At 36.0% G+C, this 20059-nt stretch overlaps 1 protein-coding gene across 2 annotated transcripts in view; it reads right to left on the reverse strand.

Annotated features, from left to right (window-relative positions):
• Window positions 1–3: 3 nt before the first annotated feature.
• dock4a (dedicator of cytokinesis 4a) overlaps window positions 4–20059 on the reverse strand; it is a 75645-nt gene continuing 55589 nt past the window's right edge. For both annotated transcript variants that reach the window (XM_084396896.1, XM_084396897.1), the window contains 29 exons: window positions 19770–19894; window positions 17346–17480; window positions 17153–17251; window positions 16966–17060; window positions 16791–16866; window positions 15808–15908; window positions 15181–15239; window positions 14954–15102; window positions 14439–14524; window positions 14141–14167; window positions 13950–14045; window positions 13807–13867; window positions 13547–13640; window positions 12539–12687; window positions 12049–12135; window positions 11594–11698; window positions 10586–10727; window positions 8474–8640; window positions 7048–7134; window positions 6636–6812; window positions 5696–5779; window positions 4809–4928; window positions 4260–4387; window positions 3397–3517; window positions 3214–3295; window positions 2940–3049; window positions 1902–1977; window positions 1728–1789; window positions 4–527 (listed from right to left, as the gene is read on the reverse strand). In XM_084396896.1, coding sequence (XP_084253022.1) covers window positions 123–527; window positions 1728–1789; window positions 1902–1977; window positions 2940–3049; window positions 3214–3295; window positions 3397–3517; window positions 4260–4387; window positions 4809–4928; window positions 5696–5779; window positions 6636–6812; window positions 7048–7134; window positions 8474–8640; window positions 10586–10727; window positions 11594–11698; window positions 12049–12135; window positions 12539–12687; window positions 13547–13640; window positions 13807–13867; window positions 13950–14045; window positions 14141–14167; window positions 14439–14524; window positions 14954–15102; window positions 15181–15239; window positions 15808–15908; window positions 16791–16866; window positions 16966–17060; window positions 17153–17251; window positions 17346–17480; window positions 19770–19894 — 3305 coding nt within the window. In that variant the 3' untranslated portion in view covers window positions 4–122. The remainder of the gene's footprint in view (window positions 528–1727; window positions 1790–1901; window positions 1978–2939; window positions 3050–3213; window positions 3296–3396; window positions 3518–4259; window positions 4388–4808; window positions 4929–5695; window positions 5780–6635; window positions 6813–7047; window positions 7135–8473; window positions 8641–10585; window positions 10728–11593; window positions 11699–12048; window positions 12136–12538; window positions 12688–13546; window positions 13641–13806; window positions 13868–13949; window positions 14046–14140; window positions 14168–14438; window positions 14525–14953; window positions 15103–15180; window positions 15240–15807; window positions 15909–16790; window positions 16867–16965; window positions 17061–17152; window positions 17252–17345; window positions 17481–19769; window positions 19895–20059) is intronic.

The raw sequence follows: 20059 nt of genomic DNA on the forward strand, positions 1-20059 counted from the left end.
AAATGCACCTCCTTGCATTTGAAAACATTCCCAATTATGATACATAGCCTACAGTAATTTTACAGCAAACAACTGCTAAAAAAAATGCAGCTTAGTCCCAGTTTGCGGTTACCGCAGACACACTACAGCTGAGAGACCTTCCTCGGGGTGGGCCGGTGGCGCGGTTCGGAATTAATTCGCTGTGTGCGGTTCAGTTGGGGTTTCGCGGTCAGGCTGGGGTTGTCAGTACTGGGCGGCACTGATAGACTGTGAGGCAGTGGCGTCGCTCGCCGGGGATTGTTCCGTTCGTAGACGCTGTAGGGAGGAGGAGTCTTGCTGCCCCGCCGAATGGGCATGTCCATGGGAACGGCGGGGGGCAGAGGAGGGTCGGGCGGCGGGAGGTCGATCCCACACGTTTCAGAGACGCTGCAGCGGCTGAGGGACGAGATGCCGCTGCTGTAGCTGCCAGAGCGGGCAGGGGAGTGAGATGCCAGGCTCCCCATTGGCAAGCCATCGGTCGGGGAGGGCGTGAGGGGCGGCACCATTGACTGCAGAGCAAAATCAAGCACAGTCAACTCATCAACCCGTTCACACGTCAGTTTAAAATATCCCCGGCGACCATTATTTTTTACATTATTTCCATGTCAAGCTTGTCATGTGACACCGCAAGCCACAATAGAGTGCGGGTTGCGGGAGTAAAAGCTCCATTCATTTTCTCCATAGGAAAACTGATTTTAAACGACAACCCTACTGTGAGCTACGATGTTGTTAATCTATGGTTTTTGCTTCTGCTGAAGCCATCAGCCTGCATTATTTCAGCTTATTTCTTTTTTTACAATAATTGTGTTGAACATACATTACCCATGATGCTGTATAGAATCAGAGAGTCCCAGATTTCTCCCATGAAATTCGATTTATGCTGTTCGCAATGCTTCACGGGATTACAGTTCTTTCCCCCACTAAAGCCGTTAAGTACACTTTGTCTTTTTGTCTGATATTCAAAACCTTTTTTACTGTGTTGTGATTCACCTTGTAGCTGACTGGCTTGGTTCAGCGCCCATAACTCTTTAATAAAGACTTTTTGGGGGAAAAATGAATGGAAGAAAAACTTCCGGAAATATAGCGCCACTCTATAACGCTGTATGACTGATATATCAGTTTAATTACATTTAAGTATTTCATATTTATTACAAATAAATAACTAGAACATTTTAGTATTGTAATTTTACAGTTGTACTATAAAATAAAATAATTGTAATTTTATTATTAAATACTTTACAGTACGTTTACAATATTGCAATATATTTCTTATTTTGTTTAATATATTATTTAATAATAATAATAATAATTATTATTGTTTTATACTTAGTCAAAAACTGTGTTTTTTAATGTGCCTTTGCAAACTCAAGTGGAGAGATATTATTGTAAACTGTGTTAATTTCATGGTTACTGAAAGGGGTTTGAGTTAGTTATTGTAAAGACTAAACAAGTGTGAATGCCCAAATAAATAAATAAATCGTTCAGCCCTAAAAGGATGGTTCATATAGTAAAAACTAATATTCCAGCATTTAATTTTTTTTTTAAAAATCACCCCACTCATTCTAGAATGATTAATTCTTTCCAAATATAGTTATTCAGGTCATCTGGTAAACATTACAGTATTTTTTTACATCGCAATATACAGTATATCGCAGAAATAGAAAATATCGCAATGTGATTTTTCCCAATATTTAGCATAAAGGAATCACCTTCTGAGGGGAACGGGCGGTCGGCATGGGAGACAGTGACCTCACGTTCTTGCACAGAGATCCTATTCAGCACACACGCACACACACAGGAACAAAAGGACATGTCACTGAGCTGTACATAACCGATTCAAGTGTAACGGGTGTATTATATCTCACAGCAGAAAGCTGCATTACCTGTCTCAGGTGTGGGGAGATTGGCTTCACACCGTGGTAATGGTGAATCCACTGGTATTTGGAACGGAATCATCCTCTGCAAGGGATATAAAAGATATAAATCTCAGTGAATCCGCTACACCTTCTATGGGTCTTTCTCTCTGGACGTTTACTGAACACTGAGCGCTGGACTTTTAAAAACAACATGAAAGCAAAATGGACTTTACATTAATAATAAATCTAACAGATTTTACCGGTGTAACAGTGCACAGTACTTTAAAGATTTTTTTAAATATAATAAATGTAAGAATTTATACTTAATATTTATAGTTTAAATTTATAATCTTTACAAAAAATCTAAATTATAAATAAATCATACATAATAATATGACATAATATAATATACATCTATATAATTTTTTACATATAATGCATAAAGTAATTAATAATTACTATTTTTAATGCTTAATATAGTTTAAATGATTATTTATACTATTCACATACAAAAATGTATAAATTATAAATAAGTTATATATAATAATATATGACAATATAATATACATTTCTATTATTTTTACATTATATAATGCATAGTCATTTTTAATGACTATTTTCAATATTTAATTAAATAAAAATGTTCTTATTTTCTTATAAATAAGATATTGTGAACAGAACAAGTAATACACAGTATTTAATACATAATAAATGTTTAGAAAAAAAAACATAACTACCATTCAAAAGTATATATATTATTTCAAAAGTTTGGGGTTAAGTTTGATGATGAATATATATATATATATATATATATATATATATATATATATATATATATATATATATATATCTTAAAAATAAGAAAAAAATACATAAATTTATATATATAAAAAAAAATTTATATATATAAATTTTTTTTTAAATAAATAAATAAATAAATATATATATATATATATATATATATATATATATAATATTCCTACTGAATATTTTGGCTTGTACGGCCCCTCATAATATTGTGTTTGGCTTGTAATTGTTAAACCGTGCAGGCACAGCTGCACTGACCGGTGTGTGTTCCAGCGGGCTGGGGAAAATGCCGCTGCAGAGTCTGTCCCGCGGAGAGAGGCAGGCGTTCTCTCTGGAGTGCTTGTGCTTGTCAGACGGCAGTGGAGAAGCTAATGAAGGGGGATAAAGACACGTAGTGCGCGCGTTGAAAGGATACAAAATAACAGAGGAAATGAGGCAATGCTGCAAAATGATGCCAATTATGTTGTGAGGCACGGTAAGTACTGCTTGCTTTCGAGTGCCGTATTGCTTATAGTCTATTGAATTCACTCACCTCTATTGCTGGAGGGTGCAGAGCTGTTCACATTGTGTGAGCCAGAGTGATTTGAGCTGAGACTTGAGGTAGATGGACTAGGCTAGAAAAAAAAGACAACAGATACATCATGTGATTTAGTATTTTTTGTTGCAAGTAAAGGAGCTCATTTAAATAATAAAAATGAATAATAATATATCTCACTTGCATGTTGAAGACCTCATCCGAGCTCTCTGATTGGCCGGTGATGTTGCTCACTTCGTTTGAGGCCTGTGATGACAGTGAGGATGAGGAGTATCGGTTGATGGCTGGATAGCTGAGAGGACTGAAAGGGAATTGAAAGACACAAGAGAACGACTCAGGATAAATTTAGCAAACGTGTGGGTGTGTTCTCGCTGCCAATCTGTCAAACCTGATGCAAAACATTTGAATTGAGTTCAACTTCTCAAACTACAAAACTTCTCTGACCTTAAAGGGATATTTCACCGCTGGAAAGATGAATGTGTATTTAAATTGGGGCATTTATGTAGTAGAAATGTGATTTTTTTTTTTTTTTAGAAGTTGGTGCCTTCTAGACTGAGAAAAGCCAGAAAATGTATTTTTGGCTCATGTGGATGAAAGACAACAACTCCCAGAATGCACTTGCTTCACTGCCCTACGAGGCCACGCCCAAGCCACGCCTATCGGTTACAGAGGGCAGTATCGGAAGAAATAATACAACTAGGCTACTAGTTGACTCGAAACTGAAAAGACGCCGTTTTATCGTGAGATCCCACCCCCTATGGGCGGGTTGAAAACATGGACAACGAGCTCCTACTACTGGCTGTAGTCTCGAGCCTCTGGCCAAAAAAGCCTCCGATGACGCAAAATGACGATTTTTGGGCCATCTGAGTTTTTTTTCCAGACACACAATACAGAAATCTCTCGTCTCAGGGGGACATGAGGGAGGGAAGCACGGTCATTCGAAAATACTACCGGGTTTCTACTTCGGTGAAGTATCCCTTTAAAACCTTTTATCTTGTATACCCTAACCCTTACAAGAAACATGCGGGTAAGATGACACAAACCTGCGTCTTGCCACGATACGGCCTCCCTCTGGGCTGATGGCATTAGGTACGGGGGTCCTACATGTGCGCGGACTGCCATTGGCAAAATGCAGCGGACTAACTCGCACATAAGCGGGAAACTCTTGTGGCTGGATGACAAAATATAAACTGTTTTAGCGCTTGAGTCATTGGTTGAAATTAATACCACCATTTGAAGGTGAAGTGTGTAATTTCAGCGCCTCTAGTGGCACTAAGCAAATTAACTTTTCAAACGGGTTCCTCAAAACACTCCCTCCATCTGCTATTGGTCAGACAAACTCAGTAGCCCCGCCCCAAACTCATGCCATTGGTTGAGCCAGTGTTGCTATGTCAGACTGGTCTGGATTTTCAGACAAACATAAAAATGTACTAGAACTACAGGGACACAGTTAAACTAGTTTTCAGGGAAATCAAGCTACCTTACAGTTGCATATTAAGCTAGGATATGCATTTTAACATCTTTTTTTTTCTTTCACAATTAAGTTTTAAAGACCTGTGAATATGTTTCTATATGTGTAAAAGTAAACATACTTGAATTCCCAGACTGGAGCGCATTACATGAAATTGGTCAACAAGCTTTTTATGTAACGGCCTCATATCCTGCGGGACGAACTTTTCGTGGACGGCTAAACCAAATTCCAGAATATGAGCCTGTAAACAAGTCAGAGAGAAAATTGTATTATTCTTAGAACAAACTAAATATTTACATACGCAATAAAAAAAACAGGAAAAATCTCTTAGATATGTATACTCTTTGTATTAATGTTGGTTTCATATGGTTTAAACATTTTTTTTTACATAATTACTTTAAAACATTTCATTACTAAAAATCATGTGGAATAATTATCAAATAAAAAGTATAATATTATATATATTTTTTTGTATTTATTAGTGCTGTCAAATCGATTAATCGCGATTATTTGCACCTAACATAAAAGTTTTTGTTACATAATGTGTATGTGTGTGTGTGTGTATATATATATATATATATATATATATATATATATCACACACATATATTATGTAAACAAAAACTTTTGTTAAATGCGAATCTCAAGTATATACATGAATAAATATGTGTATATACTGTATATACACACACACACACACACACATAATATATAAAAATATAATATACACACACACACATTATGTAAAAAAAAAAATTATGTTAGATGTGATTAATCGATTTGACAGCACTAGTTTTTATATAAAATGTATTTTTCAAAATGAAACTGAATAATAATGAATTGTTAATGCATAAATATCATAATATTTTTGATGAGTTCCTTCTTTCAATGTATTCAAGTCATTGTACTGTATGTATAAATTGAATTTTTAATATATTTGTGAATAAATTAGCAGACAAACAAAATGAGTGTCACAATCATTGACCAAATTAATTATCGGTTTTGTACCTGTTCAAACATCAGTTCCCTAAGACGAGTAATTTTCTCTCCGTCCTCTGGATGATTTGCGATGTAATCTTTCGCGAAGAATGCCTGCGAGTGAAAGTACATAAAGAGATGCGTCCATCATTTGTATTCTGGCAAATTTTTATGAAAAGACGAGTTAATAAATAAACCCCCACATTGAAATCCACTGCATGTCTCACGGCCATTTCTCGCTGTAAACTAACCTGCACTCCTACTCATTTCTCAGAAACCATTACGCAACGTTACAATAATGCTGAGAATGTTTCTACGACTCTTGTTAAATCTATCATGCTAATTGTCATGTGTAAGTGACACTATGATCAAGCTTTCATAGAACTGCAGCCCTGTGCTCTGTGGTAAACTCATCATCTGTGGAGTGTGGTGCATGCTGGGATTCAGGAGGACCCCTGCAGTTAACTCTTCCCTTTTAATAGACTTAGTTGAAGCTTACGCTCACAAAAGGCCAGTGCTCAACATGCTGTTGCTTGGCAACTGTCAGAGATACATGCAGCAAACAGTCTTATGAAGTGTGAGGACATAGGGTAGTCATTAAACCTCCAGCGAATGCTCTTTCGGAGGGTCTTTCATCTTGCTAAAAGGAATAAGGTGAAACTGGAGTCTTAACACTCAGACCATTAAATCACTTCACAGACAATTCATGTTGTGAAGACCATGAGACAACAACAAAGTCAAGGCATTTTGGACTTCAACGGTTCAAATATTTCAACATTCTGACTGCATGTCATAAACTAAAGCATTGCTGAAATATTTTAATCTCTCGCTTGTAAGTGAAATTAACAATGGACCACATTATTTCCCCCCATTCTTTTCTACATTTTTTGATCCAAGTTTTAACCCAACCCAAAGTCCACCTCTAAACTAGCAGAACCAGACTGCCCCTGCTCTCCATCCAGTCCTGTACCTCCTGGTATCGAGCCAGTCCTCCATTGACAGCGGCATCGATGACTCCGTTCAGGCACATGGTGAGCGGGTTGATGTTCAGCATCTGCCTCATCTGACACTGGGCGATCAGCGTTCTCAACTGCAGCGTTTTATTTTCAATCACCTCGCTGGCGTTCTCCAAGGGACTCATCTCCACCTATATCGAAAGCACACTGAGGTTATGATTTCTCTGGTTATGTTTAAATTATTGTTTTGATGGTGGATGCGCCATCTTGGGAGTAGTTACTTTAAATTCATGATAGCGCCGAAGTGCTTGGAAAACCTTGCCTTGTACGTGATTGGCCATGTTCATGATTTATCAAGGGCTGAACTGAAGTCTACAAGTGTCTTGTAAAATGTTTTTTTTTTTTTTTTTACAAGTTATGACTCACCAATTCCCTTTTCTCAACCTCAAACCAGCGTGAAATGCCAGGTAAACTCTGAGCGAGGGTCAGTGTCGTCCGTTCAACCCACAGGCTCTACAACACAACACAAATAATAGACATCATAAAACTGATTTTCAAAAATGTAATCATTTCAGATTCAACCTGGTGCCCAAGCCTTTAAGCCCCTTTTTTTTTTTAAATGACAGAACACACACACACACACACAGGCAGACCGATAAAACGACAGACAGACAGACAGACAGATAGATAGATAGATAGATAGATAGATAGATAGATAGATAGATAGATAGATAGATAGATAGATAGATAGATAGATAGATAGATAGATAGATAGATAGATAGATAGATAGATAGATAGATAGATAGATAGATAGAACGACCGACGGATGGATGGATGGATGGATGGATAGACACAGACAGACAGATAAATAGATAGACAGACAGACAGACAGACAGACAGATAGATAGATAGATAGAGACAGATAGATAGAACGACAGACGGATGGATGGATGGATAGACACAGACAGACAGATAGATAGATAGATAGATAGATAGATAGATAGATAGATAGATAGATAGATAGATAGATAGATAGACAGACCGATAGAACAACCGATAGATAGATAGATAGAGAGAGAGAGAGAGAGAGAGAGAGACAGATAGATAGACAGATAGAGAGAGATAGATAGAGAGATATAGAGAAAGAAAGATAGATACAGACAGATAGAGAGAGATATAGAGAAAGATAGATAGATATATAGATACATAGATAGATAGAGACTGACAGACAGATAGATAGATGGATACAGACAGATAGATAGAGAGAGATAGAGAGAGCAAGACAGATAGAGATAGATAGATAGATAGATAGATAGATAGATAGATAGATAGATAGATAGATAGATAGATAGATAGATAGATAGATAGATACAGACAGACAGAGAGAGGAGAGAGATACAGATAGATAGAGAGATATAAAGAAAGATAGATAGATAGATAGATGGATAGATAGATAGATAAGGACAGATAGATAGAGAGAGAGATAGAGAGAGAGAAAGACAGATAGATAGATAGATAGATAGATAGATAGATAGACTGACAGACAGATAGATAGATAGATACAGAAAGAAAGATAGATAGACAGATAGATAGACAGACAGAGAGAGAGAAAGACAGATAGAGATAGATAGATAGATAGATAGAGATAGATAGATACAGACAGAGAGAGAGAGAGAGAGAGAGAGAGAGAGATACAGATAGATAGAGAGACAGATAGATAGAGAGATATAAAGATAGATAGATAGATAGATAGATAGATAGATAGATAGATAGATAGATAGATAGATAGATAGATAGATACAGACAGACAGATAGAGAGAGAGATAGATAGATAGATAAAGTCTACAACACCTTAAACTCATTCTCTTTGTCTTTGGTGCCCTTGTGAAAAGGCCTGTCATAGCGAAACCTCCAAATATGGTTCACTTTGTAGAAGCTCTTGATGTTGTTGGGCACCCCGTCTCTCTGCAGGACGTCCTGGTTTTCAGGGACAGGACTAACAGCATAGATCTGCAGATCTGAATCATGACCAGTTAAGGGACTTACAAAGCATTCAGTCTTCACACTACGGTCAGTTCACAACTACAAAAACACACTCACAGAGATATTCTCAATACTACTTTCCTTTGCGCTACTCATGAACTTATGCCACAGAAACACACAACTCTCAGATCATTATGAGTTGGTGAAGAGGAGAGGTCATGGAACAGCATGAACCCTGTTCAGATACACATCTGATTAGAAACTCCAGCAGTTTACACATCTAACAGCTGCACTATTAGCACTTCTCCACGCTTTAATTGCCCTTATCCTCACACCAGCTCTCATCTACGAACCCTTGAGGAGCAATTTGGTAATCTCAAGAAATTAATGTGAACTTGCACTTTACCGTTCTGAATAAACAAATCCAATTAATTACAGGACAAACTTTTTCAGAAATACAGAGACAGTGGTGTGCAAAGACTTTACAGCACTATTTTCATATTTTAAGATTGAAAATCTGGGACAACAAACTTTATAAGTACATTGTTTGGAATATTTAATAAAAAAAAAAATGTTTATGACTGTTTTAATGTGTCTCATAAAAAAAAAAAAAAAAGAGAAAATACGTAGGTTTTAAAGTGCCCCCATTGTGCTTTTTTAAAGGTTCGTAATTTAATTTTGAAGGTCTCCTACAATAGGTTTACATTCATCCAAGGTCAAAAAACACTTGAATTTTCTCATTATACACGTTGCAGCATCAACTCTTTTCTCACAGTGTCTGAAATGGTTCGATAAAGGATTCATTCTCTCTAAACCCCTCCTTTCCGAGAACCAACTCTGCTCTGATTGGCCAGACGGCCCAGTCTGTTGTGATTGGTCTACTCAGCTCTGATTGGTCAGATGGCCTAGTGGTCTGTTGTGATTGGTCTACTGTGCTCTGATTGGTCAGATGGCCTAGTGGTCTATTGTAATTGGTCTACTGTGCTCTGATTGGTCATATGGCCTAGTGGTCTGTTGTGATTGGTCCACTGTGCTCTGATTGGTCAGATGGCCTAGTGGTCTGTTGTGATTGGTCTACTGTGCTCTGAATGGTCAGATGGCCTAGTGGTCTATTGTAATTGGTCTACTCTGCTCTGATTGGTCAGATGGCCTAGTGGTCTGTTGTGATTGGTCTACTGTGCTCTGAATGGTCAGATGGCCTTGTGGTTTATTGTAATTGGTCTACTGTGCTCTGATTGGTCAGATGGCCCAGTCTGTTGTGATTGGTCTACTCTGCTCTGATTGGTCAGATGGCCTAGTGGTCTGTTGTGATTGGTCTACTGTGCTCTGAATGGTCAGATGGCCTAGTGGTCTATTGTAATTGGTGTACTGTGCTCTGATTGGTCAGACGGCCCAGTCTGTTGTGACTAGTCTACTCTGCTCTGATTGGTCAGATGGCCCAGTCTGTTGTGACTAGTCTACTCTGCTCTGATTGGTCAGATGGCCCAGTCTGTTGTGATTGGTCTACAGATTACAGTGCGAGTCAGAAACGAAACGGCCATTACCATATCTGAATTCTAGCTTCGGATCTTGTACACAGTGATTCTAACAGTAACAATGTCAGTTTTACCGTTTTAATTAGAGCCTGAGTCCTCATCCTTTGGAAGTGCATGCAAAGTGGATTTGCTTTCGCAGTGCAGAAAACAGCATCTTCTTGACATGTCGACAACACGAACCAAACTCTTCCAGGCCTCAGCTACAACTACAGTGTTTGAGGGCGGGTCCAAGTAGATGTTGCTTGCGAGCATACACTGAAGACCATAGGTGGCATTATACAAATTTGTTACAAACCTATGTAAGTTCGTGCAGGAAGTAAGACTGGAATTACTGACAACTCGTTTCAGGCAGTTCAAAATCGGTTCTTTCCATTTATCCTACACTTTGATCTTTGCAGACCGTTTACATACACAAACAGCTATACTTTAGTAAAATCAAGGATACACTGCGCGTCCGCTTGGTGGATGGTCTGGTCGGGCTGGTTGGCGTGCTGCATTGCGATGGCGTGAGGAAACTCGCTGAGCATCCGCTGCTGAAAGGCCTCCAGGCGCTCGTAATCGTTCCCTCGACACACAAACTCTTTATTCTGTTCGGCGGCAACACACACACAGACAGAAGTAATGAGGAAAATGGAAGACTGTGAATAGAATAAATCTTTCATAATTCAGTCCTAATTTATTCTCATTTTCCCCTTCATTGTCATTTAAAACATCTGGAGTGAATATACAAAGAATAGTATTTGGCAAACCAAATAGCTTAATAAAAAGAAAATGTTGCAAATCATAGATGAATAACAGTGAGATCTGGAAGAAAAGTGCCCCCTAGAGGACATGATGTTGAATTACAGGATAAAGATGACGACATTTTAATATTAGAGGGATAGTTCACCCCAAAATTGAAAAGTTGTCATTTTTTTGCTCACCCTCATATCATTCAAAACCTGCATGACTGTACGTGTTCCATAAACATGAAAGTAGACCTTCTGAAATAAATGTAATCCTACAACACTGTGAGCAAAGATTGTCAAGAATGAATTTTTGGGTGAACTATTGCTTAAAAAGTATATAACCAAGACAATGATATCTGTAAAATATTTACCTAAAATAATAATCCTTTATTATATTATATTTATATTATATTATATGTGCTAATTAATTTTTGAATAATTGCAATCATACAACATTGTGACCAGGTACTGTCAAGAACTAAAAAAAAAAAACTGCAAAAACATTTTATGAACAAGACAACACTATCTGAAAAATATTAACCTTCAATAATAAGCCTTTATAGAATAGGGGGGGGTGAGCTATTGCTTAAAAACATATTTAAAACAGTTAATTAACAAGACGACATCTGTAAAATATTTACCTAAAATAATAATCATTTATATTATATTATTAATAGTACATATGCTATATATATGAATATAATATAAACATGCTTAAAGAGTACCCTTAAAAAGAAGGGGAACTTCTTTCCGTAGAATCCGACTCTGAAGAACTCTGGCTCGAGACGCTGCTGGTTCATTATTTTGTCATAAAAAGAGGCTTCCATCATCTATCAAGAACGCAAATAAAACAGACCATTGAGCACAATGTAACACAAACAACTGTTAATATGACAAATCACTGCCACAATCTGTGAAGCAATCGACTGTGTAACAGAATAAACAAAAAACAAATGGGGAGGGTTAACAGTCGAAGCCAAACGCCTCATTAGGATAACAATTGGCCGTAAGTATAATGAACGTACTGTAATAACAACTCAATCTAGCTCAAATAATTGCTGTATTTAAAGCCACCGCAAACAAAAAGCAGACGTTTGAACTGCAGATTAGGGTGTAAAAAAATACGAAATAAATGCAAATCAAAGAAATGACATGCGTACTATAAACGGGAAATACTCACCCTCATTTTGCTGAGGTTCCTGTAGTCATAATACGTTTCGTACTGATTGGCCAGTTCTCGACACAGTATGATGCAGTTTTCCCAGCACTGGAAGGAAGAGTTCAGCTTGTAATTTCGACGTATTTTTGGTTGTATGTATTTGTTATTTTTATGTACAGGACTTTGGTACCCATTGTGGTTTTTGAAAGTGCTTAAATAACAATAATACTTCATACATTAAAGTATATTTTTAGTTATAAACAACGACCCCGGCTCTTTTCAAAGAGGTGAGTCATTGCAGCTATAAGTTTCGGCCACAAGATGGCAGTGTGTAGAAAGAAAAGAAAAACTCTCAGTAGCTGATCATCAGCCATTTGTTATTGGAAATATTCTAGTCACAATGTCTCTGCACATATCTGCCCAGATCCTTCAACATTCAGCATTATTAGCCACATGAATGCGGCTGGTTTATGGTAGGTGGGGTGCATCTTAAAATGAGAGATGGACTCACTTTCCCTCTGTCAAAATTGTGTATGATGGTGAGATGGAGGCATTCCTTCCTCTGCCACTCGCTCTGCATGGGGTACGTGAGAAACTCTCTGAGAGGCCTTTCAGTCCACTCCAACAGCTCGTCGTACAGCAGGAGGGTATACGACGCCTCTGCAACACATTTACACGCATCTTTTAAAACTGAATATTAAAAAAAAAAAAAAAGTATTATCAGTATTATTATGCAACACAGATCATAAAAATGGAAAATTAAAACATAATTTAACTAAACAATTTAAAAAATATTATGTATTATACAAATTATTATTAGTAATATTATTATTATTATTATTATTATGCAACAGTTACATATATCATAAAAAATTCATTTAAAAAGTATTTATGATACAAATTATTATTCTTGTTATTATGTAACAGTTACGCAGATCATATAAAATTGAAAAATAATTATATGATAATTAAAAATAATTATACAAATTATTATTACTATTATTATTATTATTCTGTAACAGTTACACAGATCCTACAAATATTTTAATTAAAACAATTATAATTATACAATCTATTATTATAAAAAAAGATTATGCAACAGTTGCACACATCATAAATACAGAAAATTAATATATTATTATTTTTTACAATAGAAAATATTATTATGCAAAATAGTTACACATCATTAAAAAAGTAAAAAAAAAATAAAAATCATTATGCAACAGTTACACAGATCATAACAAATTGAAAATTACAAAACATATTTGTAATATAAAATATTCTTCTTATTATTATTAAACAGTTGCAGAGTTCATAAAAAAAAAATATATATATATAATAGAAATTATTTAAAAATAAATAATATTAATTATAATTTTTTTTTAATAATTTAAAATTAATTGGAGCAGAAATTACCACATATTTTGATCAGAGGTAGGATACAGTGAAAAATTAACAATCAATATACTGTCAAATAAAAAGGATACAGATTAATACAAATATATTGAGCAATTATTACCGGTGTGATTTTGTGCCTTCAGGTGCAGCTCATAGAGCTTGTGAATATAACGGATGTACATTTCTTCTTTATTCAACTCAGTTTTGTAGAAGTTCTGAAAAGAACAGGGCAATGTGAGCAGAACATCCTTTTTTTCTGAAGCTCATCTCAATAAATACCAAACAACACTAATATATAAAAAGTACATGTCCTCTGATCTCAAGCAAAGTCACATATAAATGAAAATAAATGACAAAAATATCAGTAATATCCAAACTAACCAGAAGGTTGACTGTACATCCCATCGTTTTCCCGTCAACCTCTCCGATCTTCATGCAGTCCCTGAGAAGAGATGAAGAAACCCGAGTGTGTTTGAACTGTATAGTGTGTGCGGTCTGTGTTTGTGCACGTGTGTCTGCTTTACCTGTAATCTAGCAATCTTTCCATCAACCGCGTGACGGTAGCGATGTGGGAAACGCCACTTTCTCTCCAGGTCTCTCTCTCGATCTTCTTCAGCAGACTAAAATCACAGACATGCAGTATTCAGATATACTCGAAGAACTAAACTCATTTAAAACAACGACTGTAGTTCATAGTATTTAATGATGGTCTCACCTCGGATATGGACCAAACAACGGAATTCTAATGCAGAAAAACAGAAAAAAATGGACAATATTTTAGTATATTTTAATAGAATATATATTTTAAATTATATTTTGAAGTATTTTGTGATATTTTGTATTTTTTCAAATCATAATTGGTTAAAAAAAAATTCTATTTGAATATATTTTTAAACAAATTCAAAAGGAGAACAGCATTTTTTAGTATTATAAATGTCTTTACTGTCACTTTTGATCAATTTAATACATCCTTCCTAAATAAAAGTATTAATTTCTTAAGAATTAGGACTCACATGTTGTTAAAGAGCTCTCTGTAAGTCTCATCTCCTTTGCCCTCTGACATCAGACCTTCTAGTTTGTCTATTAGTTTGGCCTCCACCTTTAGAGACCAATCAAAAATGTTATTTTTCCTTCTTAAAGCATTAAATCATAAATAAGTCCACTTCTAAAGTTAGTCAAGGTTTCCAGCACCAAAAACATCATCATGTATAAATCATGCATGACCATTCCAGGCTATATTTGCAATTTTTAGCATTATATAAAAGGGCTTTCTGCGAGATAATTGAAGACATCAATGAAAAACCCAGACTTGCTGTAAATTGCATTTAAATTATATATTAAATTTGACATCCGGCTCAAAATCTTGCTGACAATCCTTTTCAAATTATGATTCCATTCAAAAAGCGTCACGATCTTAGTAAACAAGCTAGATTTCCTGGCATCCGCAGCGTTTCATAATTCACTGTGGCATGAACATCACGCTGCTCTCGCGCGCTGAAACATGTTCGTGTCACTGCGATTCCAGCACCTGTTTGAAGTTGCCGCTCCGTTGCTGTTCGCAGTCCATCATATCGTGAAAAACGGGGATGAGGACGTTCCGCAGATCCATCTGTGGCACCAGAGTCACCTCCATGAACGGGCCGATTAGGGTAGGGATGAGATTTAACTTATAGTCACCTGGAAGACACCATCATACATTCACGTTCATGTGATCATCCATAAATGATCAATGCTGATTTGTACCGAAAGACGTACCCAAATGCTGCCACATGCTGAAAATCTCACAACCGATCATCACTCTCATGTCACCATACCTTTAAAAACACAAATATAGTCATAATAATTCTGCAGTGATAGAAAGGATATTGGCTGCGTCCAAAATCGCATACTTCCCTACTATATAATAGGCAAAAAACAGTATGTGATACAATACACACTACCTGGATGACCTACTACTTACAGTGAGATTCTGAAGTGTGCATACGATGGACACTTTACTATCCCATGAGGCCACGGGAGAGGATTTATGAATGGAAGTGAAGCGATGTAACTGACGCTGGTAGGTCACATGATAACGACAACATGGCGAATGTAGTTCGTCCAGATTACATTCATACTATATAGAATATACTTTCTTTAATTACTTATTCAAAATATGTACCTACTCAAGAGAGTGTGAGATTTCGGACACAGCCAATGTAATATTACAACGGTTTTCCCATGATGCAACAGTATAAAACTAATTAGCCAATGTACAATAAATCAGCTGCTAGTAATGGCGTGTCATTACGCAGAATGTGTTATTTTACACTATTAATCTTTCAATCTCATTGTCAGTAGGATTCTGATCAAATAAAAGAAAGGAACAGGAAGGGGTCTCACTTCTCCAGGACTTTTTTCCTCTTGGAGGGCGGGAACATTTCCAGTTGGAGGCAAGGCTGGTTGATGAATATTATACAGAGATAAAAATAGGACTCCCATACCTACAGATAAAGAGACAGCTAATTAAAATGCTGACTATGATTCAACATTTTAACGTGCATCATGTTCCCAGGATGCACCAGTCATTTTTGATGTCATACAGCACACTGTAAAGAATGATAATGTGCAGTCGTTAGCCTGAGGAAATATTTCTACGGCATCTGACCTTTAAAAAAAGTATTTTTCCTGGTGTGACCTTATGAATTCAAGTTGATTCTGTCATATGAAATATTTTATTTAATTTAGATGTAATTTTTAGGGTACTTGATCAAACATTTTTATAGTGTAGAATGAGAGATCTACTGCAGTGCTTTCACACGTACACAGTGTACCAGAGACGTCCGAATATATTAACATCTTTAATCAAATAGTTAAAGTGACAGGCAATCATTAGTGAATATAATATAGTATATGCAAATTTTTCTCCAAAGAGTATTCCAGTACTCTGGAGAGCAGAAAATTCATTAATAATCTGTAGTATTTAAAGTATTTTTTTACTTTCTTTAAAAGGTAAGAATGAAGATTTTGTGCAGATGTTTCAGAGTTTCATTATATTAATTATATAAACTGTAAAAATATTAAATTTGAGAACTTTTGCTGTTCCCTGTGTTCGATTCCCTGGCAAAAGTGTTAGGTGGGATCATTTTTGTCTCGTGTTCATTAATGCTGCTTTTTTTTTTGACACAGTAATATTGTGAAATATTATAACAATTTAAAACTTAATGTTGAAAACAGCTTCATATTTTGGTGAAAACCGTGATCATTTTTTTCTTTGCTGAATAGAAAGATCAAAAGAACAGCATTTATTTTGAAATAGAAGGCTTTTGAAACATTATAAATATCTTCATGACTCTACTGAATCCATAAATGGAAAATCTCCTTACCTTGAAGTCAAATTTCTCATTAAGGAAGTTGTTGCGCAGGGTATCAGAGAGATACAAGATGGTGGTAATAATGACGCTAAACACAAACAAACAGAAACGTCAAGCAATTAAACATTTCTATGGTTGAATGAGATTACATATGAATTGTTTCAAGCCTGGTTTTCCAAGCCCTTACTTATTAGCGACCAGTCGCATGACAGTCCAGTCTTTTGGGAACATATCCTGTCGGATAAGTATTCTGAAGACGGTGAATAACTGCAGGATGAAACTCTGGGAAACCAGTGTGAGAGATCGTACAGTTAGACTACAGCAATCGCTATTATCACAGCTGTGCTCAGGTAATGTTTAGAAAATGATTTTACCGTTAGTTCATCTTTAGTGGGAAATCTGCTGAGAAGCTGTTGGTATTCTTGATCTTTTAACTGCCGTAGCAACGCGAGTAAACAAGCAACAAATTCACCCTGAAACACGAACACATCTGAGTGTTATTCACTATACTGAAATACTTCCCCCCCCCAAGTAAATATAAAAGGTCAATAGAAAGGTCAGACGCACGGTCACATCCTGGTACTGCAGGCGCAGGGAGGAGGCAGCGGGCTGAGGCCGGTTGGTCACTTCCAGTATAGTTCTGAGTAAGACTCCAGACAGACTCTCCATGACCAGATTCACCTCCTCAGACACTCCACACTCCTACACACATCAACAAAAATATTTCATTTCATTTATTTTAAATTAATTGTGATATATACAAATGAATATTAAAAAAAATATTTAATATCATCACCTTCCTAAAATAATTGCCTAAGTCATTTATTGACAAAAATGATTTACTTTTTGCATAAGTCATCTCCTCATGATGCTGGCCACCTCTGGTAAAAATCGCCCACATCCTCAGTTGAACAGATCATGCAATTCTACCCCTGTAGTATAATGGCCTATGACAAGAGTGTGACTTTTTAGAGCCGTTTTATTTTGCCTAAGTCAAAAGACAATGGCCCTCATTTATCATTCTTGCGTAGAAACGGGCGTATATATTGGCGTAAGATTATGCTTACACTCCTCTCATCGCCTGATTTATGAAGCTGTGCGTACCTTTGAAATCCAGGTGTACGCAATACCTCCCCTTGATAAATGCCGCGGCTGAAAACGAGCGTCATTAGAATAACACGCCCCTATATATTCAAGTCTCCGCTCCCCCCACACCCTCATTTTACGCCATGGACACACGGAAGACGGCAAAGAGAAACTTCTTTGAGAAAGAGAAAGCGAAACCAGGGAAGTGGAAAGAAACAAAATTGATTTCTAGATTTTTATTATTAATGACGCTTATTGATATTTAGAAGAAGAATGTCGTTATTATTATTATTTGTATTATTATTATTATTATTTAAAAGAAGAAGAATGTCATTTTTATTATTTTGTCAGTCTGAATTATTTTTTTGGTCATTGAAAACCTTTCATTACTAAACCCAGTCCGTGCACATCTGCCGGGCCTAACCCTGGCCTAACCATCGTTTTAAAGAATATACAACGGAGCGCGTCGAGTGTAAACGCCTCGTCCGTTTGGGGAGGTGCGCGCGCAGTCTGCGGAGATTCGCGCTGCGGAGCCAGGCGAAAGTATAAACAAGGCTTGAAACGTCAGGTAAAGCGCACAGGCTCGCAACTTAAGGAATACATATGCCTACAATTCAAATGCTTTGGTAAAGTCACACAATTTAAACATTGAAGTCCATGTTGCACAAAAATAAACACTGAAGTTTATAATTACTATGTTGGTGTTTTTTTACAGTGGGTCATAATATATCATATCTTTTAGTTTGTCAGTGCGTTTTGTGGTGTTAGGAATTGTTTTTCTGCGCATTCCCGCACTCAAAACGTGCGTACACCACCTCCTGAGCTGGCGTAGGATTTTAGCGTGCCGTACGCCAACGTCCATATTGATAAATCTCAAAGTCACCGTGGTTTTGGGTGTACGCCAGGTGTACGCTGGAAATTTGGTGTACGCACTTTTGATAAATGAGGGCCAATGAGACTTAGGCAATTTTACAAGCTTTTCAAGATGGCAGCTGCATCAAGAAGAACGAAAATCTACTCAACCTCTCAATTATTGGTTCAGTTTTTTGTGTTTTCTGAGAAACCTGAAAAAAGGGCTTGGGAAATTATTTTAGGAAGGTGATGATATTTAAAAAAAACAAAAAAAAATGATTATATGATATTAGATTTCAGATTTACATTTTTTTTATAATATTTTTAGGGCTGTCAATTGATTTAAATGTTTACATAAAAAATTATTTGAGGAATAATATTCCCTTACTGCGAAATTTACATAGGCCTACAGGTCAGGAGGTAACGATTCAATTAAATTTCTAAAGCTTATTTGTTTAGATAAAATAAATATATAAAAAAAAAATTCAGTAACTAAAATATGTACTAAATCTCACCAGCCATTTTAACTCAATTTAACTCAAAACTCAAATTATAAATATATATAAATATATAAATACATACATTTAAATATTAATTATATGATATTTAATTTTTGTATATTTATTTAATTATTTATATAAATTTATATAAATATACTAGACCTGCTTTTTATTGAATTATTTTTATAATATGTTGACTTAATTAATCTAATTAAATTACAATTAATTAAATACAATATTTAAATGGTTACTATATTGTGAAATTTACATACAGGTAATGATTAAATTTGTATATATATATATATATATATATATATATATATATATATATATTTTATATAAATATATATTTTTAGATAATTATATTATTAATAATAATAAGCCCTACTTTTCTCCATACGAAATCAGCAACTAAAATGAGTACCAAATCTCATCAGCAATTCTAAAGGGGAAAAACAGAAATTAAAAAAGGACACGAGCTAGAAACGAACTAATAAATAGAGATGCGAGTGAATCGAACAGTAAGGAAATGACTGTAGCAGCGGTTTCTGACCGTGGCGGGTGTGTTGAGCGCCAGCATGCTGGTGAGGATGTTGGCGCACAGAACCAGCTCCTTCTGCTCCTGCAGGTGTGTGTGCAGCAGACGCAGAACTACAGGTAACAGCACACACCTCGACTCTGACAACACACAAACACACGTAAGATTCAAGCATCTTTTAACCCTAGAAAGAGTACTGCGTCAAAGTGTTGCACACAATCTGCTACATGCCTTCTGTCGTCTGATTGATAGTTTATGCTTTTTAGCAAGTAAAATACTTTTTAATATAACTGTAAAAACGTTCA

The sequence above is a fragment of the Rutilus rutilus genome (genome assembly GCF_951802725.1).
Source record: "Rutilus rutilus genome assembly, chromosome: 23".
NCBI lineage: Eukaryota > Metazoa > Chordata > Actinopteri > Cypriniformes > Leuciscidae > Rutilus > Rutilus rutilus.